The 26,506-nt window shown below is 37.4% G+C and overlaps 1 protein-coding gene across 2 annotated transcripts in view; it reads right to left on the bottom strand.

Moving 5' to 3' along the window:
* Nucleotides 1-2,626: 2,626 nt before the first annotated feature.
* tmem256 (transmembrane protein 256) overlaps nt 2,627-26,506 on the bottom strand; it is a 67,342-nt gene continuing 43,462 nt past the window's right edge. For both annotated transcript variants that reach the window (XM_028798446.2, XM_028798447.2), the window contains exon 4: nt 2,627-3,278. In XM_028798446.2, the coding sequence (XP_028654279.1) occupies nt 3,106-3,278 (173 nt within the window). In that variant the 3' untranslated portion in view covers nt 2,627-3,105. The remainder of the gene's footprint in view (nt 3,279-26,506) is intronic.

Genomic DNA, 26,506 nt, shown 5'->3' with positions numbered 1-26,506 from the left:
GGTTATGATTCCTAAGCATGTGAATGGCTGTGAAACTATTAAAGAAAACTGAACAAACTTTAAATTTAATGAGAAGTCATATCACGATTTTGGTGTCCATGCAGTCCTATGTATGTTGACTGCACATGCACTAGACAACAAAACATGGACACATTTGAAGAAAAGCTGTGCAGGGTGCCACTCACACACAACTGCTACTATATAAACAGAACAGTGTGTACATCGTCTGCATGTGACTGCACCCACAGCTGTCTGTGTCTGTTCAGTTTTGAAGTACAACCCCTCCTGTAAGACTGCCAGGTTATTTGCAGGAATGTTATTCAAATCATTATTGAACGTTCGTTTTTTTTAGAATAAAATATTTTAGGTACATATAGAAATAACGATTAAGAATAAGTGATATAAAGCACCACGTTAGCTGCATATGCAGACCATATGCTATAGCTTAAAAAGAAAACAAGTTCTGTATTTATGCAGCAAAGGATATAAAAAGACTACAACTATTTTAGCCCTCTATCTAATTGATCACCCGTCTATCTAATTGATCACCCATTCCTGCCATGAGCACAAAAATTATGTCCTGCACCACAAATAATTAAGATTGGTTTCTAATTAAGCAATCAGGCTAGAACAAAAAAATCTGCAGCCATTATAGCCCTCCAGGATTGAAACTGCAGACCCTTGATTTAGACCATGCTGCAGTGTTTAACGGTCTAAAGTTAAACAAAGTTTACACTAAACCATCATTTTAATGTCTCTATATTGCTCATGCTTTAAATTGTTGCATTTAGGAAATAGAAAAATAAAAAGAATGTATGAATTATTTTATGCAGAGTTCACCAAGACATTCAGCAACTTCCACACACATGCTTGGATAATGCTTCCTAGAATATGGCAAATGAACACTCCCACAATTTAAAAAGATATTATAATCCTTTAGTTTTCTCATCTTTATGTTTTAGCATTTCTTTTCTATAAAGAGAAAGTTTGTTTTTCTGGCAATATTTTTATGATTTCAAGTCTGCCTGTTGTTTTTAATTTAGGTGCTGTTTTTAACTTTAGCTCTGTCCAAACTACTCTTTCTGTTTTTGCCCAAAACACCCCCAAACCTTATTCAATTTAACCTTTCTGACCTGACCTTTGTGGAACGATCAAAGAAGTCATGACAAACGCTAACATTCGACAACTTGCTCCAGCAAATATAAAAATTGTCACTGCACCGGCCATTACAATTCATATGTGGTGTCCTAAGTATGCAGTGTTTTACTTTTTTGGGGATAACATGAAAACATTTAGGCAAGTATGATGCCTCCAGAGCAGGAGTTTCAAACTAAGATGCTGGTTTTTATTCCAGCCAATTTCTTAATATTAGGAATCAGTTCCTGCTGCCAATAGAACAGATTTTTTTTCCTTAATTTTAAAAGAATTGTCTTTTATGATTAGGAACCCTTTATTTCCCTAACCTGCAGCCAAACAATAATTAAATTATTCATTCAGTTATTTTTTGTTTAGCACTCTTTAGTGTATGCAGGCTCTGAGCGGTGTTCATAGGTAAAATGCAATTACAAGTTTACAAATTACTAACTACGTAACACAAACACATAAAGACACATTTGTTTAAACACAGAGTCCAATAAAGAAGATTAAAATAGATTAACATAAATGGAACTTAACAATAATGTTAATGGACAGAGATTGTTAAGTGACAATATGACGTAAATTGAGCCAACTAATGAACATCTAACTCATGGGTCTCAAACTCAGTTCCAGGAAGACCACCATTTTCATTTCAACTAATATCTTAATTAGAAGCCAATTAAAACCCATTACTTAATTTCAAGGTTTGCTTGAACTCTTATTCCGCCACACCAGACAAAAGCAAAACTGATTTTCATTTTTTTTTTTTTTGAGAACACCATCCAAACATACCTCATTATTATTTTTCAGACCTTCACTGTTTCTTTAAGTATTTTACTGAAAAAAAAATTGTATGATAGACACATGAATGCAAAAGGGTTCAAATAAGCTGGACATCTCTTGGCTAATTTGCATATTAAAGTTCAATCTATCTATATTATTATTATTGTTTGGCTAATGGCTATAGAAAAAATAAATAATTAGGTATTCTGAGACTTAAAATGCAAATCAATTAATGCAAAATACTCCAGTTTCACTGTTAGCAAAAATTAGCTAATTAAGAAAGCAGTGGACAAAAACCTGCAGCAACTTCAGCTCTCCATGATCCAAGCTTGGCATACTGAAGAGACATGGTGGCTCACTTTTCATCTCATTATTATTTGGAAGCTAGTTAAGGAAAAAAGAAACAATTAAGCTTTCTGAGTCAAAAGAAGACTGCTCCTTCAGCAGCAATAATTGTTTTACTAATTAAGAAAATGGCTGGAATAAAACTTGAAGCTATTGTGTCCTTCACATCTGAGTTTGACACCCCTACTCTAACTGCTACAATTACTTGGGACCATCCAAAGGCTGCTATGGAACAGATGAAATCTGGAATTGCTGTTCCAACTTCAATCTGTTTCAGGGTGGGTTCAGAATTACAGTATCTTAAACTGCTTGTTTTAAGATGTTAATTAAGAGATCGAGATTTTTGTAAAAAAAACACAGCTTCGATTTAAGAGTGATTTAATAAGATGCTTCCAGCACCCTGCACAAAAAACACATAAAGGCACCAATTAGTTAAACAAAACTGAAAATGATGCTGAACAGATTTGTAATTAAAATACTTGGACAAAGGAGCCTTTATGTGTTCTTCTTCTGGAAAATGGGACATCAACATTTGTCTTCTTTACTTTTCACATTATCAAACGTTTCCCATATCAATAATACAAAGTTCCTGATTAACAAATGCAAATTAACTCATTATTACAAAGCAAAGCAGAAAGATCCAGAGACTGTGAATTCCTTTTGCTGAATCAAAGTCTATGTAATTAAACAAAATAGGCTGCACAATATGCAGACGTAAATGAGAAGTGGATGTAAATGGTCTTGATTCTGCAAATTAAGGATAGATTTGCATAGTGTAGAAATCATTTGGTCACTTCAACTGATTGCATATGTAGTTCATCTTCAAATTTAGATAACAGCTCAATAAAAGAATCTGCCGGATATGGACATCACATAGCAATGGCCAGCCATCCTGCAATAAGCAGCGTGCCTCCCACAGGAGCAGCCTTGCTGAATGTTGGGTCCCCAGTTAATGCATGGTAATAAAATACTCCACAGAACATCACCATCCCGGTACACAGTATTGTACCAGCCTGGAAGAAAAAATATATATATAAAAATAAATTCAGTATTTAAACAGAGCAAATAAATATTGCAACATGCAGCAAAAATCATTAATTAGTAAATCATTGTGATTTATGTTTTAAGGAGTTATGCAGACATACAGTGTGCAATGTTTTTTTGCTTTATTTACAAATGACTATCGCATTTAGCCACAAATACAGTATAATAAAGTATTCTGGCTTATACTAGGATTATTACATGCTGCACTGTATGGGCAGTGACATCTAGATACAATCATCCAGAGATAAGACATAGATGAAGGTCAAGCACAGTCTTATTTAACCAAGAACTTAACAAGATCTTCTGGCTACACCAGGACCTCAGCCACAGACAACTCTTACCCAGGGTCTTGGAGAAAAAAAATGTATTTCTTATTTTTGCAGAGTTTATTCTAAATTCAAAGCAACACTGGGAAATTTATCAGCAGCTGTGCCTGGCAGTAGAGCCTTGTCTACATGACAACTTTGAAACTTAGAGCATACCAATCTCCAAACTGGCCTCTGTTGAAAGAGAGAAAGAATGGCAGCCAAGACGAGCACAAAGAAGGGGAGAGAGCTGGAAGATGCATTCTGAACCTTCATCGCAGGAAGGAAGGGTACATTGCCACATACTTGCTACTCCACCTCACTGTGTAAAATGTCTTTACTTTCTCACATTGTTTCTCTCCTAAGACTATAATTTGCTACTTTTTCTGAAAAGGTTCTAGATTAAAATATACAGGGCAAAAAGGAAGTGTAGTGTAGCGGGTCCACAGCTCAAGTCAAAAAGGCTACTTTTTTAATAAAAACTAGTCGTTGTACTCGCGGCTTAGAGAGGGGGCATGGTAGTGTGGCAGGAGCGGTTCCTGGGTGATTCGTGATGCGGACGATCCTCGCTTAAGTGCACAGGTGAGGAGTCGTCCGCATCCATAATTGATGCCGGGAGCTGCTAATTGCCACACCTGATCCATGTCCCAGTGATAAATAAGCGCGAGGCGGCTAGGGGGTAAAGAAACAGAAAAAGATGAACGGAGGTTACAGGAGTAGAAGAAGAAGAAGAAGGCAGGAAGCAGGGAGGATAAAATTGGTGCATGAACGAGCAAAGGTACAGCTGAGCAGTGAGCCTGGGTGTTTGGCCGGCACCCCAGGAGCAGTCGGTAGTGGTCTCTCCCGCTGAGCATTATTGAGGAGTGGGAGTGACCAGAAGGAGGATGACTCGCCGCATAAAGCCGAGAAGGCAGCGGGAGTCAGGACTTGGGACAGCCATTGTTTTAACCTCAGTTTTAAAAGGATTTTTTCTATTGGATTTTAACCTCCACCAGTTCACTCGTTTTATTGGATTATTTATTTATTTATTGAAACATTTTTAAAGCACTGCACTTATTTATTTGAACACTGTTTAGTCGTTGTTGTTTTAATAAAAGCACTTTGCACTTTTTGCACCATCCACTTGCTTCATTGTTGTGCCTCACTGTCCAGCTCATCGGTGACATTACCGACGGTGTAGGGTTCAAGAGCTCCCAGAAGGAAGATGGGAGTATGGAGTAGAACCAGCATCGTCACACACTGCATTTCATGGCAGTGGTGGGATGAGCTCCAAATGTGACGATGAGGGTTCTACTCCATGCTCCCACCTTCCTTCTGGGAAGTTCACCATTGCCTAACATAAAACATAATGAGGGGAAATTATATACTTTTAGACAAAAGCAGTAATCCAGCAAGACAATAAAATTGTTATCCAGATTACTTGAAAAGTAAATGCTGAGCCTGTGGTCTTAGAAAAGATCCCATTTTAGCTGGTACAAAACTTTGTGCACGCTGATAACAGTGAAATCTGCCCAGCCCCAGTGCTCTCCTACTGCCTGATGAAGGCATTGTTGTTTGAGTTGTCTCCTTCCATTATACCCTTTTCTCCAATACATCATATAATTTATATTTTTTAAGTTACTCCAGCAGCAACTCACATAGAAAATTTCAAGAAAATCAGTACAACTGTTTTTATATTACTATAAATATATAAATATATACCGTATATATATATTAAGTTTTGCTTCTGTTATAGACATACTCTTTTTCCAACATTCCAAAACATTATTATTTAATTTAAATAAAACCAGGAAAAATATATATACATTAATATCAAACTAAACTAAACAAGAGTTAACGATAAATCTAGGGGACACAGTGAGGAGCATACAATCAGCTCTATGAAGCATCTGTTGTTTTACATCACTATCCAAATAAGTGTTCTCAGCATGGAAAAAACTGGTATGGTTATTATCAGCTTCAACAAAGTCACACTGATTCCACCTGTGTTAAATACCTTCAATTTCGTTGTTCCTTTGTAAAAGTGACAATGACAATAAAGATCTATCTATCTATCTATCTATCTATCTATCTATCTATCTATCTATCTATCTATCTATCTATCTATCTATCTATCTATCTATCTATCTATCTATCTATTAGCATATACACTAGCAGCACACAAATATTTTGAGATGAATTTCACAATTAACAGTAAGAACCATCTTTAGCCAGTAGAGAATAATGTTCACATCAATTGAGAGAAGCTGTCACTTAAGCTTTGGTGACCTCTTCAGTGGGTAGATGAAGATGGTGAAAAGAGCACTCAGCCTCTCAAGTACAGTACACCCCCAAAATTCATGGGGGTTATGTTCCTAGAGCACCCGCAAATTTTTAAAAACCGCCAATTTTGGATGTGGTTAAAAAAATGTCTATTTTCATATGCCCCCAAAACACTTTAATTTCAAACTCAGCTTAATACATTACCTAAAAATAAAGAATGTAAAGGTAAACCTGTATACTCTACTGCTATGTCTCCCACAGTGCTAGAATGTAAAATACTGATGTTACCACTATATGTACTGTAGCAGTAGACGGTGCCTTAGACGGTGCAGCTCTTTTCGGCGGCATCTTGGGGCTTTAACCCTTTAACTGCCACATACTTGGGGGTTAATGCATCTCTGGACGCCAAATACTTTTTTGCTGCACTTTAAGTAAATGTCACAATTAACAAAGAAAAAGTGAAATTTTAACATCACAATTACTGCAACACAGATCATTTTACACACTGCTAATGAACTGTAAAAACTATTTAAAAAACTACTGGAACAATATGTACAAGGTGAAACTGACGCCATGGATGAAATTCTGTAAATCACTGAGCCAACTGCGCTTTAACTGGCTGCACACAAGCACACAGAGGTAAGCACTGACACTGGCAGGCTAGTCTAGTGCAGCGGCTGAATCCCAGAAACAGTGAGGCTGCAGTACCACATGGTGTCACACTTGGGCCACAGAAACACAGGAGATTGTAGAGACAGGAACTTTATTCAAACACTTCAAACAAACATGTCTCTTTCAGAAGTAAAACGAGCCCAGTATGCAGTTAGTTATTGATTAAAGAATAGACCAACATCATAGGGGTGCACAACCCCCAACAGGAGCAGAGAATGTCTGGGGGAGGAGAGAAAAACAAAGCAATCAGCCAAAAAGGACAAGTGCTGTTCAGGCTTTTAAGTAAACGGAAAACACAAGAACACTCAGCTGGAGATGTATCACAGTCAATCGGCAGCTAGGAGAACTGAATAACGCTATAGCGGTCCGGTGCCGCTAAGATTCTCACCGTCGAGAAGACAGTGATTTATTTATTTTTATGGTGGAGATTCCAGGGACGCACCCAGCCTTGACCCGACTTCGCACTAACAAACAAACCAGAGACAAAAACAAAGCAAACTGGTAATGAAACAGCAAATAAAGAATGTAATGAAAACAAATTAAATAAGAAAACTATGATACCACCCCTGTTCCCCTTACTGTGATTACACATTAAATACAACAAAGCACAAACAAAACACACACAGTAAATCATATAAAAGTTTATTGAAAACGGCAACGGATGAAATGTAATGATGAAAATACAGTAGATAGTCCAGAGATCCGCACGTTAAATGGGAATGTAAAGATAGTCCTACGGGTAGTTCCTGAAATGGTGAAGACGGGTGGACGGGTTCAGGAGCACTCCTTTCTTTGCCGGATGGCCATGAATCCACTTACAGTCCTTATGTACACAGGCAGACGGCAGACAATCCAGACGCACGAAACGATCCAGGACAAAATGAATAAGTACAGGTAACCCAACAGAAGATAGACAGACAGGAACTTGAAACGCAAATTACAAAAACTTTTTTTTGCTTTTGGTCACCGGCCCCCTTTTTATAAGCCGCGCTGACATCCTTTGACCTCAACAGCCCCAGCACCCTCAGCAGAAGACCAATCAGATCCACTGCAGGGACTGCTGGGAGTTGCAGTTTCAAATTCTATTGGCTACTTTCACCATCCCAAGCTGCGTTTTCTCTACAGTTGCTTCCTGTTCTCTCTACAGTACAGTATTGCCACGATAAAAGCCATAAAAATTGCAGAGGACATTTGCAGTTTCCGCTAACAATTATTAGTTACGTTCTAAGGAAAAATCTGAATGACTGAGGCCGCAAACTCTGAATCGCGACTTCGCAGGGGTAAACTGTACTTAACAATTAAACAGTTGGGCAATGCTCAAACAGTTATAGACAAGGTAAGGATCTAGGAACATCTTTAACAAAATATACCAGTGGCTGCACTTATTAATGACCTCTTACTATACATTTACTGACAGATACACATCAGGCTAGTACTATTCAACATTTCAAAAAAACTGCTGAAAACACAATTTTTTCATTTAGCCTTTTCATAGTTTATTTATAGCACACCATTTTTAGAGTATAATTAATCCTCCATCAATGTGAGGTTTGCATTTATTGACAAACATAGCTGTGTTTTTACAATTACCTATAAGAAAGCTCTAATTATTGATATTTTATTTTTCCAGTTACTAATCACTACTTCGTTTTTGCTTTCTGGAATTCTAGACTGCCGTCCTTGGTCAGCGACAACTGTTTAAAGTATTCAGCAGCCATATTGGTGCTGAAAAGCACAAAGGATGTTAAAACTAAGATGACACTAACTGCAAGAAATCTTTTAGAATTTTGCATTGTATCTAGAAATTAACAAATAACTTTATCAGATTTATATGCTGTAGACAATCCAAGAAGGGCTGGGTGGACTTTTGCTTTTGGAATTGCTAGAGGTGTGCAACCTCACACATTCATACTGGCTGCCAATTTTTTTTTTCTTTCTACCTTAATTTCTCTGTTACTATTTGTAATTCATTGTGAGTTACACTTCTGTATGAAAATGTGCTAGGCAAATAAATGATGCTGCTGTTATAAAAGTCAAAATTTTTCAGAGTTACAAACAACCTGTATTGTACAGTACATACATACTCATCTTTACCTTTATATGCCCATACATATTCATTTTTATCTGTAAGGTCAACTATGGGGTAAATCAGTATTGTGGCCTAAATTACACAATGAAGACAAAAGAACAATCCAAGCAATTCCATGAAAAGATGACTGATAAGCAAAAGTCAGGGGATGGATACAAGAAAGTATTTCTTGAAATCCAGCAAATTCAATCATTAAGAAATGAAAAGTTTATGCCACAACTGTAAATATGCCTAGTGCATGTAGTCCATAAAAACTGAATGGTAGTGCAAGAAGACAACTAGTGAAAGACAAAACCAAGAGACTTCTTAGAACTCAACAGGAGTTGTACGCTGCAGTGGCTGAGATTAGAGAAACTGTAGGGGCAACACCTATTGCCCGGATGCCTTACCAGCCACAGCTGTATGGGACAGTGGCAAAGAGAAAGACATTGTCAAAATAAAAAAAATAACTAAAAAAAGCAGATGGAATCTCAGCAGATGGCACAAAAGTGCTTCAGAAGTCAGCAGAATGCAGAAACAAATGGCAGAGTCCAGATGTGCAAAGTTGATAGAGAGAGAGCTGTGCGAACAGACTCAAGGCTGTCATGGCTAACAATGGCGCATCTACTAAATGTTTACTTGAACACTTACAGTAAGTAATCAATTACTTTGTGTTTTAGATCTGTAACTGTTTTGCAGACATCTGTTTTCAGTTTGACATTACAGAGTCTATGCCTATCAGTGACAAATAGCCAAATTAAATCTGCTGTAACTCAATATTGTATAACAAAAATGGTGAAAACCTCAAAGGGGGTGAACACTTTACTTAGGCACTGCAGTACTCTTCTAGTAAAACACTATCCCATGCCACTTTACAAGTACAAGATACATAATGTAACTGTATTGGAAGTATGGGAAAGGTAAGAAAATTGCACAGGGCCACATACAATTCAGAGGAAATAATTTAACCTCTGGTCTTTTACGTATTCCTGCTCATTAATTAAGCCCATGCCACACAACAGTATTTACTATTTACTATAAGACAATTACAAATATATTAATTTATCTGTGTCACTGTTTTTACACTGTATGAAGGATAGTAATGAAAGTAATTTATCCGTAATGTATTGTATCTGAGAAACACATACTTAAATATAATTCATAAACCGTCAGTCACAAAAGCAACAATTCTATTGGCTGGAATTTAGATAAAAAAATAAATAAATAAAAAAAACACTTTTTAAATGTAAATTGTTCCTAGTATAGGGTTTACAATGATGTTTGATCAACTTTACTGAGTTTCTTGCTTTGATAATTGTGTACTCTTTCTAGGCATAATAAACACTAGTCTTTAAAATATAAAAATTTATTACATATCTGATTCTTTTAAACTGGGCATATTTAAATTTAACAGAAAGACAGGGTTCAGGTTTCGCCCGATATTCCTGGAGTTCTTCAATCCTATTGGTGCTGTAGACATTAACAAAATGTGTTTCGCGTCCATGGGGCTATTTCACACAGTTCCCTTAGAGAGAAATCTCACTTTAATCCTTGTGTTATCTAAAAAGGATTAAGGCAAGTTACAGTTGGTAACCAAACCAAATAAGTGTCATGTCTTATCCCTACCAAGCTAAAAATGGAGTTTAGTGGAGTGTTGTGAATTGAGAGTACATGAAATGCCTACTTGAGGAGAAACAAAACCACATTTAAATTTATCTTACATCCATCATCCAACCCGCTATATCCTAATTGCAGGGTCACGGGGGTCTGCTAGAGCCAATCCCAGCCAACGCAAGGCAGGAAACAAACCCCGGGAAGGGTTGCCAGCCCACCGCAGTGCACGCACACCCACACACCAAGCAAACACTAGGGACAATTTAGAATTGCCAATGCACCAAAGCTGCATGTCTTTGGACTGTGGGAGGAAACCGGAGCACCTGGAGGAAACCCACTCAGACACGGGGAGAACATGCAAACTCCACGCAGGAAGGACCCGGGAAGCGAACCCGGGTCTCCTAACTGCGAGGCAGCAGCACTACCACTGAGCCACGGTGTTTATCTTACATGTTCATTGTAACTTATAAAGCATTATAACCTAAACTATCCATTGAAAAAAAAATCAATATTTAAATTATGTCATTCATTATCATCTTTTGTCAATGACAGGATTCTTTAGCATATTAGCATTCTTAGTTACACTATCATCTAAATTAAGCTGATATTAATTGCAAAGTGGTAAAATATTGAAAAATTATAAGAATTCATAATATATTACATTTAAATCATTATGCCATTCATCCCCATTGCAAAAGACAAAAGGAAAAGTTTAACAAGGGGGTGGTTGTGATGTTCAGTTGTGATTTTGCCAATTCTGTTAGTAAACTTCTAACACTACCATAGTGCAAAGATATTTATAGTAATGTACATTAAAAAAAAAACAATACTTCAAGACCTTAAAGGATCAATCACGGTGTGTTTCTGTCCTAGCTTACTACAAACAGCTTATAAATCACCATCCAAAGTAATGAATAAAAAGAAAGATTTGTTTTGTTATGACAATTTTTGTATGTACATTGTAAAATAAAAAGTAGTAAAATGTATTAAATAGATTAAATTGAAAATGTCAATAATTAAATCGACTTGACCGCTTTGTTATTTTAATAACAGTCCATTTTTTTGCATGAGTAACATATTACAAATACAAAATGTTCTGTAATTGAGGGTAAAACAGAAACACTCATTATAGAAAAGGTCAAGTTTGATCTGGTACTCATGAGAATGATTTTCATACATATGTTTGTGGTTACATTCAATGAAAAAATGTGAACTGTGGTAAATCTGTGAATCTCTGTAAAATGCATTTCTCCAAAGTCATATCAGTGACACTAGACAATGTTATTTAAGCTTTCCAAATGCCATAAGTGCAATAGACTGCCCTCATGTGTGAGTAACAGAAGTGCATCTTTTTAGAGACATGGATAAAATACAAATCACTCAGAGCATCAACACACAAGTCAGTCTTTTTAAATGACACTAACCAGTCGTATTGTGCAATTAGACATTCTGACGAGGACAAACCCTTCACCAGGAGTGACACTGAAGCATTGAATTAATGGCAGAAGCTGCACCTTTCTGTTTGGTTGCTAAATGTGCAAAATATTTGCATATACTAAATGTACTTTCTGTTCTAGTAATTCTAAAGTATTCCTAACAGTAATAATAATAGCAACTCACTACTCAAAACAGTAAATGCAGGGAGGACCCCGGCTCGAACCCGCAACCTCTTAATTAGGAGTTCTTACCTTTGCACTAGCCAAGAGGACATGTATACTTTATGTCGATTAATATTTGGGCTTCGGTCTTTACAAATTGACAGCAACATGTAAATTGAATAATTTCTTTTTCTTCGGTTATAATCTTGAATAAAAGTGCACTTTTTATTAATATTTTAATGAATTTATTGAAAGCAAGTAACATTCCATACAAGCAAGTCAGACTTGACAAAACTAAATTCAAAAAGTGCACTTGTTTTGTTATACCTTTTGTAAAAGTGTTTATTTAATATTTGGACTTCAGTCTTTACACATTATATACTTCTTGTCAGCATTTTGTCATTATTACTATAAAATGAAAAACATGAAAAAAGTTTTAGTTATGTGTTCAACATTTCTTGCCTCACATTTCCTGTCATCCTACATTAACACAGATCATTGTAGACACATGCATTCCAAATAATGAAATATTATTTACCCCATACAATTCCACACAACTAACTTCCAAATAAAGAGACTTCAGCTGCCTTGGTGGGGCATGAGTGAGCAGGCTGTCACTACTGATTGACACATTTGCAAAACAAAGACGCTGATTATTCACTTAGCAGATGCTTTTATCTGACGTGACTTACAAAAGGGTCAGCATAATCGAGTAAACATCAGCCTGGGAACTGTTTAGGAATGAGTACAAAAAGTGCTATGCCATCCCAGTACCACCTATAATTAATCTATCTACAATAAAGATGAGGGACTTACTGTGCTAGAAGATATTGGATAATGTTATTCAATTTAAAAATCATTTGTTCACTCAAATCTATATATATAAAATTCTTTTCGCGTTTGAAACAGAAATTATGTATGACCACGCGATATGGAAATTACGTATGACCACAGAACATATTATAATACAGGAAACTAATCACTTCATTTGTGGAAGCCATTTTTATATCGTCTTTACGAATTGTTATTATCTGTGTAAGAGTTATTTTACTGATATTGAAAAGAAGTAAACACAAACACGCCGATCTATCCCACAGAAGTGAGCCCCGTGTCGCCTTCTCCCTCCTCTCTGGACTACAGCGCCGAGCCGTCCGTCGTCAGGTGCGTTCTGACAGAGAAGTTTTATTTATTCGTCCACGTGACTGTCGCGGTAACTACCACATTGTAACTTTTTTTTAGTTGGCAGTACTTGATAGTAGAAGAGACGATGAAAACAGCTTTGCGTCGTTGTACTTTTTAACTGCGCCGAGCTGTAAACAATGTGAAGACGAGACCACCTTCAGCGGCAAGGGGTCATGAGAACAAAGTGGACGCTGGGAGGTGCAGAATGTCGGGCTGCTCTGCCGGGTCGAGAGCTTCGCGGTTTCGGGCAGCGTCCTATCTTCTCGCACTGTTTGTGACACTTCAAGTGCCCTGTCGGCTCCTGGGAGAGTGGAAATCTTTGCGAATTAGTGTAATCCGCGCCATCGAAGCAGGACTCTGTAAATTGCCCTGCACGAATACTTACTGTCCCTTAAGGTGAGCTCGGGTCACTAAAACCCCGCAACATTCAAGGTTGCTTTGTGACAACTTATTTTATGTGATGAATCATTTTAACAAGTAAATCACAGGCACATAAGTGCAAGGTTGTCAGGCAGAAATTTGGACGATCACATACAAAATGTAATTTCTATACCACTGTGGTGTAGCGCCTTTCACAAGGGATCTGCTACCGAGAAATGATCCAAATACATTTTAGCTGCTGTTAGTACTACTTACCTGTTGTGTTATAGCACCTTAAAATATAGTTTACCCGAAACCATACCAGTAGTGCTCAATGTATCTTTACTTCTAAAATGTTAATGTTTTACTGTTTAGTAACTTATAGACTACATTTTCTTTCCTTGCACTCAGTGAGCAAAGCAACTGGGTAATCAGCTAGTTTAGAATAAAATTTAAAAGGAAGAAATTTGTGCAAGATTATCGGGAAAGTCTCTTATAGGGAATGTATTCTAAGCCAGAAGTTGTCAGTTCAATAACCACCTCTGACTCACCATGTGCTAAATGTAAAAAATAGTTAAACATTATTCATATATTAAACTTTACACTGTGTACTTGGTAAATGGTACTTATAATTTGCCTTGAGGTGGTCTTTGCTGTAGAAATGGGTTATATAGTAGCTCTAACTAAAACAAACCTTGTATATTTGTTTTGTGTTCTCTCTCATTATTAGTTCTAAAAATGCCATCCTGACAATTAATGAAAAGTTTATGCTTACTACATGATGACTTACATGGTGTAAGAGAGTGAAAAGAGGTTATCAAAGTTGCAAAAAGACTGAAATGATAAATGTTAAGTAGAGATCTTATGTCGGGGAGGAAGACAATGCAGAGCTAAAAGAGAGGACAAATTGTTCAGCAAGGAAAAGCACACAGAGCTACTGGAAGATTATGAAACCAAAGGCAGCAAATAAATAGTTGAAGAGGAACACTGTGATGGAAGGTGAAGAGAACAAAACAAGCAGCTAACAATAGCCAATAAGAATGGGGTGGTAACTGACAAAACAAAAAGAGGAAAAACATTCAAAGACTGTGTAAAATGAAAGCATACAGTTTGGGGAGTAAGTAGCTAGGTAAATTGCGAAAATGGCTATTAATCTCCTATTACTGTTGTACAGATATTGTTTTAACTTTCTGCAAGCTGGATGCTTTTCACAGAATTAAACAACTACAAATGCAAAGCAATAATTTATTATATTCACCATAGTATTTTTAGAAAACATTTTACATACTGTGAATCAAGGTTATTATAGTTAACGAAAACTAAAATCAAAACTGAAACTATTATTAAAAAAACTCGTAAACTAAAATAAAATAATTAACAAAACCGAAATGAAAAACTAAAACTAAACGAAACTATTAAAGTAGCTGGAAAGACTAACTGAAATAAAATAATAATTTACTAAAATATTTTTAGTTTTCATTTGTGAATGAATATTCTTGCCGTTAGTCTTTAACCCTTGTAAGTTTTAACTCTAAAACAGAAAGTCATCCACCACGAGCCGCCTGCATATATTCATCCAGTGAATGGCGGCTGGTGACGAAGGGTGGCTGTTCACACAGCATTTGCGGTGACAGAGCAAGCTGAGTGTGGATGCGTATAGCATGAGAAATAGAAAGCGATTTGCGTGCCTCCTTTCTTTGTGCTTGTTGTATATCAAGATATAATTGAAACGGCTGAAATCAGAATGTGCTGGTCAACAAAACGTTTATCATATGGACAGAAAAATCACGAGTGAGCAACGTTTCAGTTTATTTCTCAGGTGTCTGCTTTTTGTTGACAGCAATTCACCTGCCACTAAGCACAGGAGAAATCGTTTTTACTTTCTTATATACGATGTATAGAGAAAGTATAGTAATCATGAAAAAATTCGACCTCGATATTTTGATAAATTTTGGCGTTTTAGACTAACCAGTGTCCAACAATACTGTTTTTTGGAATTGCGTGTGTAAACACGATAACTCAAAAACGCAACTAGATAGATGGATTAAAGATGTGGTTGTTACACCACAATTGTGGATCTGTATTAACTTTTGGGCCAAATCCATCACCCGGTAGTGCTACTTTACCTGAACACATACTCAATTTTTTTTTATTTATATAGCTGCAGAGTCTGATTTCTTCAACTTTACTTTTATAATAATTGTTCAATATATTATTAATTTGATTTGTTGTTGATAGTTCCTTAATGTACATATTATAAAAATATAATCATTGTCTTGCGGTTTACTCCTCAAATATCCATCCCCATATCTGAGTATACAAGAAAGTCGAGGGGAGACCACTCCCGGTTTTTGAAAATAAAACGGCAATGATCGAGAGACTGACTAGGTCATCTAAGATCAGCATATTTTTGCTGACCAATCACTTTTGCTTTAAAAACATCGTTGTTAAACAATGTTTTTAACAAAGGTGGAGAGTCTGACAAGTGATGAAAAACTAAACATACTAATGGGTTTTTGTATTTATTCCATATTTATTAATTTATCTTTTTTAGTTCATATTCACAACTCAAAATACCTGATATTGTGAAAGTAATCCATTAGCAGAACTATATTTTAAAATATCTGTCTCCCTTTTTTCAATGTTTTTCTCTCTCTCTCTTAAAATAGATAGTTGAAATATCATATTCTTTTTGTTCTTAACATCAGCCTTATCATACATATTGCATACCAGGAATTTTTCCTGCCTTGCATTCAAACCTGCTGTGGTAGGCTCCAGGTTTCCTGCACTCCTACTCTGGATAAACAGGTTTAGATAATGCATATGTTGTTCTTAATCTCAGATGCTGTCTCTGTTGTTTTGTGCCTGTCCATACTCTTATTACCTGCCCTTGCCCTGCTCATTATGGGTTTACTGTCCTTATGGTGTGCTATTCAAGACTCACCACCTCTAACCTTGACACTACATGCTTGCTGTTCTTTGTTTCCCACAATACAGCTAGGTGGTGTCTGCACACTGATTCAAGTCTAAGAGCCCTGTTCTTCCTAAGCCCCTGTGATTTTCATGAGAAAATATTTTAAAAATTATAAAATTGTGTAAAATTGTTCATATTCAGTGTCTAGTTTTGATTATGCTTGTTCTTATCAGACAAAAACAAAACCAGATAGTAAATCAGGCAGTGTAGGTAGCTTCCACTAACAATAAACTCATATCCACTTAAATCTGTTCAGTGTACAGTTCTGTCTGATTGTGACACAAAACTACCTCTGTAGTTTCGTCCGTTTATAGGAGATGGACGTCTGAAGCAGAGCTCCGCTAGCAGCGGCTTTATTTTCCCACGTATTTCATATTATTTAGAGGTATCCTGTATTTAACCCGACCAAGGAACTTCCACTACAATATATAAGCATGAGTAACAAGAAGAAAAGTCAGAAAGAACCGGAAAAGAAACTTAAAGCTGCATCAAAGTCCAGACAGACTTCCGGCCTGAGTGCAAGTGTAAGGTATGGCATCACGGAGACTGACCTGGAACAGGCAGAAGAGTGCGCAGAATTCCTGGGACCCCGCTCCATTGTATCGTCTCCAGTCGAGAGTGAAAATGGGAGCGAAGGCGCAAGTGATACAGGTCGCGAGGGATCGCCAATTTCTGAGGATCATTCGAGACTAGAAAGGGCTCTGCAGGACGTGCTCTCATCTACTCATCGCGAGCTTGTAACAGGAGTTGCATTTTCACTTGCGGAGCACGAAAGCAGAAGCGAACTGTCCGAACTGAAAGAGATGATCGCTACACAGATCGCTACACAGAAAGAGATGAACACTACACTGGCCACTGCCATGGTTACGGCCATGAATGAGCTTAAGAAAGATAACACAAATGATCTTAAGAAGGTGGCCACTGAGCTCAAGAAGGATAACAAAGATAAGGAAACGCGTCTATTTAAACGTTTCGAAGTGAACTTTAAAGGCATGTTGGAGAAATTAGTGGAACACATTGAAGAAACTAACTCCAAACTGAAAAGGCTTGATGATCATATTAATGACGTTTCAGATCAGCTGGAAGACGTTAAGCAGGGACTCACAGCTCGAGTGGAAACAGCGGAACAAATGGCATCTAACGCCGATGAAAAAGCCACAGCTGCGAACTCGGAATACAAAAAACTTGGAGACAGACTTGCAGCCCTGGAGGATGGGTGCAGAAGAAATAATATAAGAATTGAGGGTATACCTGAGAAACGAGAAAGCTCAAGCCCAGTGAAATTTGCAGTAGAATTACTGTCTAAAATAATTGGAGATGACTTTAAACTCGACAATGAGATAGCCACGGCTTATCGCACAAAGATACCAAGCGCCTTTAAACCTAGGTCTTTTATTGTCCGCTTCGAACGACTAAGATGTAAGCTTGATGTGATGGCACTTCTCAGACACAAGCAAGAGATTATATTCGAAAATAATCTTATTCGTATTTTTCCCGACTTCTCACCATCAACAGCTGCAAAACGCAGATCCTACAACGACATAAAAAGGATGCTACGGGAAGCCGATATCAAATACAGCCTCTTGTATCCTGCCAAACTGAAAGTGGAAGTTCAAGATCGACATTATATTTTCTTCAGCAAAGAAGAAGCTGAAAAAGAATTAAAGAAGCTGTTTCCGACACTTTTTTGAAAGTTAATTAAAATTAAAGAGCCGTATTCTATCAAGGCACGGGAAAGACCTATGATCTGATCGCTAGATCCATGTTTAAAGAGACTGGTATTATAATTATACATCTCTTATTTTCTTTTTTTTTTTTTTGTTTTTATCTGGACTTTATATGTTATATGTTTATGTTTTAATCAGAGTTATAGACGTGAGTGTGAAAATGTGGAAGTGATTAAAGTAGGATTCGTTTTATTTATTTATTTTTTTTATTTTTTATTTTTTTTTATTTATTTTTTTTTTATTTTTTATTTTACTATACCTTAAAAGTAGACTGTTTAACTTCATACCCTTGGTTTAATGCTTGTTCTACTATTTATACAATTACCATTATACTATTACAGTATGAATTACCAGGTTTATCCTAGACTAGTTTTTAAAATCACTCCCAGGGTTGTTTTTTTTTTTTTTTTTTAATCTTAATATCTTAACTTAAAAGCGCTGAAGATTATTTCAAGCTTAAATATTGTTAATGAGAACATTTTCGGCAGATAGTATTAAGGATTTAACTGTAAAAGATATCTCTGTTTTAATTCTGTAACGCCGCTGCAGGGTGGGGTTTGTTTTGTTTTGGACGTGCTCTGTCTCTTCGTATGTCAGAAGACTGGAACATCGCGAAGTGGGATCTAGCCTCATGTGGGGAGGCAAAATTGGGGGGTGGGGGGATAAAGGGGGGAGAGAAGGAGAGCAGGTTATATCTAATCTATTCTTATAATTATAAATATCAATGCAACAACAGGCTAACAGGCAACAACTCATGGGGAATCTTGAAACTAAGATTAAAACTGCCATATTACCAATTAAAACTATAAAATGACATTAAAAACTCAGAATCAATGTCTCCATGATGGGACAGTTAACTTTGTGAGCTGGAATGTTAAAGGCCTGAATCACGAATTAAAGAGAAAGAAAGTATGCTCTCACCTAACAGGCTTAAACGCTAAAATAGTATTTCTACAGGAGACCCACTTACTAACCAAGGATCAGTTCAGATTACAAAAAGACTGGACTGGCCAAATGTTCCATTCTAGCTTTATAAAGAAAACTAGAGGGGTGGGAATTCTCATACATAGAACAGTTCCATTTGTAGCATCAGAGGTAGTGTCGGACCCTGAAGGGAGATATGTGATGGTCATGGGCAACTTATATAACAGTAAAATGATTTTGATAAATGTTTATGCACCCAATGTTGATGATAAGGAATTCATGCAAAATCTATTTGCATCCATTCCCAATGTGAACACTCATAAAATTATAATGGCTGGGGACTTTAATTGTGTTTTAAATCCACTCTTAGATAGGACTCCTGTGACAGGGGGGACGACATCTAATACTGCAAAGATAATTACACAGTTTTTAAATGATCACAACTTATCAGACCCCTGGAGGTTTCTTAACCCAAACTCAAGAACATATTCGTTCTACTCACCAGTGCATTATAGCTACTCAAGAATTGATTATTTTTTTATAGATAATAATTTCCTGCCTACAATTAAATCATGCAAATATGACACAATTGTTATCTCTGACCATGCCCCTCTAGTCTTGGAGCTAAAATCAATAAGCCCCTCGTACTCACCTCGCAGATGGCGTCTTAACCCTCTTTTATTGGCAGACGAGAACTGCACCGAATTTATATCCAAACAAATCAGCTTCTTCCTAGAGACAAACACGTCTACAGAGGTTTCTGCAGGAACACTCTGGGAAACTCTAAAGGCCTTCTTAAGAGGCCAGATTATTTCTTATCTTTCCCATAGAAATAAATTAGAAACCAAGAAAGTGTCAGAGCTAAGAAATGAAATTACTAGAATAGATGAAGAACAAGCCAGGCGTCCAAGTGAAGCTCTTCACAGGAAAAGGCAGGCCCTGCATACAGAACTTAACATCTTAACAACTAAAGAAACTGAACAACTTATTTATAAGTCTAGACAGCATTACTATGAACACGGAGAAAAAGCTAATAAGCTTTTAGCTCAACAAATTCATAAACAAGAAGTTCACAATGCAATACCAGTAATCACCAACAAGAATGGAGAAGAAATCATTGACCATAATAAAATAATGCACACATTTAGAGATTACTATAAATCTTTATATTCCACTGAGCCCAAAGAAGACAACACGCAATCTAATGCATTTCTGGATAATTCACAAATACCACAAATAGATGCTTTAAGTGCTGAGGAACTAGATAAACCTCTAACGCTAACAGAATTACTAGACGCTATAAAGTCACTACAAAGCGGGAAATCATCAGGCCCTGATGGTTACCCCATAGAGTTTTATAAGAAATTCTCCACTCAGCTAGCTCCACTCTTATTGGTAACATTTACAGAAGCTAAAGACCACCAAATATTACCTCAAACATTTCGACAAGCATTAATCACCGTCTTTCCTAAACAAAATAAGGACTTGTTACAATGTGCATCATATAGACCAATTTCACTCCTGAATAATGATGTTAAGATATTCTCAAAAATCCTAGCTAGAAGGATGGAGAAAGTGCTGCCCTCGGTAATATCACAAGATCAAACTGGATTTATTAAAGGCCGACATCTATCTTCAAATCTCCGACGCTTGTTTAATGTTATATATTCACCAGCAAAATCAAACACCCCAGAGATATTACTATCATTAGACGCAGAAAAGGCATTTGACATGATCGAATGGAATTACCTTTTCACTGCATTGGAGAAATTTGGGTTTGGCCCGAATATTTGTGCTTGGATTAAACTACTGTATACCAGTCCAGAAGCTTCAGTTTGTATTAATAAAATTTGCTCAGACTACTTTAAACTAGAACGTGGTACCAGACAAGGATGTCCCTTGTCGCCACCGTTGTTTGCAATCGCTATTGAACCACTGGCGGTTCACTGCCGAAATTCTTATCAGATAAAGGGGATTGTCAGAGAAGGACTGGAACAGAAAATTTCTCTATATGCAGATGATATGGTCTTATATATATCGGACCCAGAAAACACTGTCCCTGCTGTTTTAACAGCACTAACAGAATTTCAAAAGATATCTGGTCTTAGAATTAATCTGAATAAAAGTATACTCTTTCCAGTGAACTCACAAGCATATAATATTAAATTAAGACACCCTACCTTTTACCATAGCAGATCAGTTTAAATACCTAGGGGTAAATATCACAAGTAAACATAAAGCTCTTTATCAACAAAATTTTGGCGTCTGTATGGAAAAAATTAAGCAAGACTTGCATAGATGGTCAACCCTTCATCTCACTCTAGCCGGAAGAATTAACATTGTTAAGATGAATATCCTTCCTAAACTTCTCTTTTTATTTCAAAACATTTCAATATATATCAATAAATCGTTTTTTAAACAGTTAGATTCAATAATAACCTCATTCATTTGGAACTCAAAACACCCACGTATCCGAAGAGCGACCCTACAAAGACCTCAGGCAGAAGGTGGCATGGCTTTACCTAATTTTCAGTTTTATTACTGGGCAGCAAACATACAAGCCATAAAAACCTGGACACAAATAAATGCACATACACAGGCTTGGTCTGCAATAGAAGTAAAATCCTGTAGTACTTCTTTATATTCCCTGCTCTGCTCTACAATAAATGAAAGTTATCGCAAATATACTAATAACCCAATTGTGCTTTACTCACTCAGAATATGGAACCAAATTAGGAAGCATTTTAAGATGGAAAATCTTTTATCAGTGGCACCTCTGCAAGGGAACCACCTCTTTCAACCTTCGCAAGTATATCCAGTTTTTAATACCTGGAAAAGTTTTGGGATTAAAATGCTCAGAGATCTTTATATAGACAACATATTTACATCTTTTGAACAATTACGTTCAAAATTTAACCTCCCAGCTACACATTTCTTTTACTATCTTCAAATTAGAAATTTTGTTAAACAGAAATTGCCCGATTTCCCCCACCTTGCACCCTCCACAATGCTGGAAAAAATACTGCTCAATTCCGAGGAAACAAACACTATTTCCGCAATATATAAAATCTTATTAGAGTCCCTACCTTTCAAAGATCCAAGAGGACATTGGGAAGAAGATCTCTTAACACTAGAATTACCAGAGCCTACGAAAAAACTCGTAAATCCGTCCCACCTTAAATCGCGTCTTAAATCCGTTTGCACCTCTCCGCCAGAGACCTTTGTCATCTAAATGTGCTGATAAAGCTACTAGCAGCCAGCTATTCCATCCCCCCACCGACTTAGAATGAACTTCTCTCCTAGCTCAAGCCTTGCCTTGATTTGATTACCTAGGATTGAAGTGGAGTTTTACAGTGGAAATAATTCTAGCGTTATTTGGAATACACGCATTTCATGTGTGTTCCATTTCTATAGTTGGCTGTGCAAACACATTTTTAAAACAGAAACGTTTTTCATATTCTAATAGTAAATGACAAAATGTAGGCATAAACTATATAACGTATGAAGCCTGAAGTCCATATATCAAAGAAACACTTTCACAAAAGGTACAAATAAAAGAACACGTGCGCCTTCATTCAAAAAAAAAAAAGCCGCGTTAGCATGTCACATTGACACACTTATTATAACCGCCGCAGTGGTGTAATGGTATCAGCGCCTGACTGGGAATCAGAGGGTGGCGAGTTCGATTCCGCACGGCTCCACTTCGAGAAATTAACTGCTCTTATTCTTACAATTTTAGAATAACAATATAAATTTGATTTCAGTCTGTAACAGGCGGTGTAACTTATGATACTGGTAGAGGTTAGCTTTTTTTTTTTTTTTTTTTTTAATTCACTTTTCATTCTCGCAGTCACATTCAGAATCAACCCATACAACCCCATCTGACACAGCTGGTTTCACATAAATAAAAGTGCACTTTTATTCAAGACTATAACCGAAGAATAAAGAAAGCAAGTTACAGTTGGTGGTTGATACAACAGCTTGCGTGGTGCAATGTTAAGAACTGCTGATTTCCGATCCGTGCTATATAAAATCATCACATTCAAATATTAACAGTTCCCACACACCCAAGGTCCGCCATTCCTACATTTACAACATGTGTACTTGTTGCAGTGTACACACCTCTCTGTGCTATGGTTCCTATTACAGTGAATGAGCACCTGACACTGTACTTTCTTCCCTGGGGGAAGCTGAGGTCTTAGAACGGAAGTTTGTTGACGCTGTATCATCTTTTCTTTTTCCATCGACTTTTCCTGTAAGAAGCGACGACGAAGTTCCTCTGCAAGGTGAGCCATGAACACTCTTCTTTTCTCAGCGGACCCCGTGCATGCCTTATACACTACGTGTGCATTCATCGCTGCTAGGTCAAGGATGTTGTACAACACAGCAACCAGCCACCTGCGTGTTCCTGTGCGCACTGAACAAGCACGCGCCTTTCTGGTCCATGATGTCAACGCCACGCTGGGGAAAAAAGAAAGACAAATATATGTGACATTTTGAAGAAATCATTTTATCACCAGAAGAGCACCAGAATACTTCGTCACACTAATATTTTTTTCATTAGCATACCTTCATGTGGTTGTAGTCTGTGACCGTGTTTGTTTTTTTTTTATTTTTATCTTGCCCAATCTCCACATCATGGTGCATTGTGCTGAGAATGCTGACAGACTTCATCTTTTTGGGCACATACACTGTCAGCATGGCACTGGGAGATCTAAACACCAGCGTGGAGAATTGTTCGTGTACTGAACTGACTTTAGCTGCAGGTGGAAGTTCCCGTCGCACTTTATTCATGGTGCCAAGCAGAGTTGTATTGCGGTGCAGCAGTCTATTAGCCAGCGAAAGTGACGTGAAGAAGTTGTCTGTCTGTTGTCTGTTGCCTTTTTGGATTGCGGCAGATTTGGAGACAAAGTACATGTGCAATGCCACTCCTTATTTAGGAAAAGATCCCAGTCGTCCCACGGGAGAAAGACTTTCCGAGTCTGTGGTCATAAAGCTTATGGAGCCATTTCTGGACAAAGGCAGAACCGTAACAACAGACAACTTCTTCACGTCACTTTCGCTGGCTAATAGACTGCTGCACCGCAATACAGCTCTGCTTGGCACCATGAATAAAGTGCGACGGGAACTTCCACCTGCAGCTAAAGTCAGTTCAGTACACGAACAATTCTCCACGCTGGTGTTTAGATCTCCCAGTGCCATGCTGACAGTGTATGTGCCCAAAAAGATGAAGTCTGTCTGCATTCTCAGCACAATGCACCATGATGTGGAGATTGGGCAAGATAAAAAAAAAAAAAAAAACAAACATGGTCACAGACTACAACCACATGAAGGTATGCTAATGAAAAAAATATTAGTGTGACGAAGTATTCTGGTGCTCTTCTGGTGATAAAATGATTTCTTCAAAATGTCACATATATTTGTCTTTCTTTTTTCCCCAGCGTGGCGTTGACATCATGGACCAGAAGGCATGTGCTTGTTCAGTGCGCACAGGAACACGCAGGTGGCTGGTTGCTGTGTTGTACAACATCCTTGATCTAGCAGCGATGAATGCACACGTAGTGTATAAGGCATGCACGGGGTCCGCTGAGAAAAGAAGAGTGTTCATGGCTCACCTTGCAGAGGAACTTCGTCGTCGCTTCTTACAGGAAAAGTCGATGGAAAAAGAAAAGATGATACAGCGTCAACAAACTTCCGTTCTAAGACCTCAGCTTCCCCCAGGGAAGAAAGTACAGTGTCAGGTGCTCATTCACTGTAATAGGAACCATAGCACAGAGAGGTGTGTACACTGCAACAAGTACACATGTTGTAAATGTAGGAATGGCGGACCTTGGGTGTGTGGGAACTGTTAATATTTGAATGTGATGATTTTATATAGCACGGATCGGAAATCAGCAGTTCTTAACATTGCACCACGCAAGCTGTTGTATCAACCACCAACTGTAACTTGCTTTCTTTATTCTTCGGTTATAGTCTTGAATAAAAGTGCACTTTTATTTATGTGAAACCAGCTGTGTCAGATGGGGTTGTATGGATTGATTCTGAATGTGACTGCGAGAATGAAAAGTGAATTAAAAAAAAAAAAAAAAAAAAAGCTAACCTCTACCAGTATCATAAGTTACACCGCCTGTTACAGACTGAAATCAAATTTATATTGTTATTCTAAAATTGTAAGAATAAGAGCAGTTAATTTCTCGAAGTGGAGCCGTGCGGAATCGAACTCGCCACCCTCTGAGTCCCAGTCAGGTGCTGATACCATTACGCCACCGCGCCGGTTGTAGTAAGAGAGTCAATGTGGCATGCTAACGCGGCTTTTTTTTTTTTGAATGAAGGCGCACGTGTTCTTTTATTTGTACCTTTTGTGAAAGTGTTTCTTTGATATATGGACTTCAGGCTTCATACGTTATATAGTTTATGCCTACATTTTGTCATTTACTATTAGAATATGAAAAACGTTTCTGTTTTAAAAATGTGTTTGCACAGCCAACTATAGAAATGGAACACACATGAAATGCGTGTATTCCAAATAACGCTAGAATTATTTCCACTGTAAAACTCCACTTCAATCCCAGGTAATCAAATCAAGGCAAGGCTTGAGCTAGGAGAGAAGTTCATTCTAAGTCGGTGGGGGGATGGAATAGCTGGCTGCTAGTAGCTTTATCAGCACATTTAGATGACAAAGGACTCTGGCGGAGAGGTGCAAACTGATTTAAAACGCGATTTAAGGTGGGACGGATTTACGAGTTTTTTCGTAGGCTCTGGTAATTCTAGTGTTAATCAATATATCAGAAAAGGAGTGGAAGGTAGCAAAGCAGAGAATTCACTCGAGTTCTATATGCGCAAAGCATAGAATTATTCAACTAAAAATTATATATCGAGCCCATCTGTCTCGCTTAAAACTGTCCAAAATGTTTCCAGGCCAGGATCCGACCTGCGAGCGCTGCAACCAAGCTCCTGCCTCACTGGGTCACATGTTCTGGGCCTGCACCAAACTAACATCATTTTGGACAAAAATTTTTAAGTGCCTCTCAGACAGCCTTAGTATCACAATCCCTCCTAACCCACTAACAGCTGTGTTTGGTGTCCTTCCAGATGGACTTGAATTGGAGAAGGACAAGCAAACGGTGATTGCATTCACTACACTCTTGGCACGCAGACTTATTTTGTTAAATTGGAAGAATCCTAACTCTCCTCTGATAAGTCAGTGGGAAACCGATGTTTTATATTATTTGAAATTGGAAAAAATCAAATTTTCAGGTAGAGGATCTGTACAAAATTTTTTCAAAACTTGGCAGGATTTAATCAATATTATTTTAGAATAAGAGAATTAACTATTATTGCATTTAACTCCCTTCTCCATCTCTTATTTATATAGATATTTACTTCTCCCCTTCTTTTGTCTAATGTTGCCTTATTAAAAAGCTTAAAGAAATTTTCCTTTAGCTAAGCTCTCCTTCTCAGGGGTGGGGTTTGATTTGTTTTCAAATTTGTTGGGTTATAAATTGATCTGT

This window comes from Erpetoichthys calabaricus, chromosome 3 (assembly GCF_900747795.2).
Source record: "Erpetoichthys calabaricus chromosome 3, fErpCal1.3, whole genome shotgun sequence".
Lineage (NCBI taxonomy): Eukaryota > Metazoa > Chordata > Cladistia > Polypteriformes > Polypteridae > Erpetoichthys > Erpetoichthys calabaricus.
This window is presented reverse-complemented; position numbering and strand designations above follow the sequence as displayed.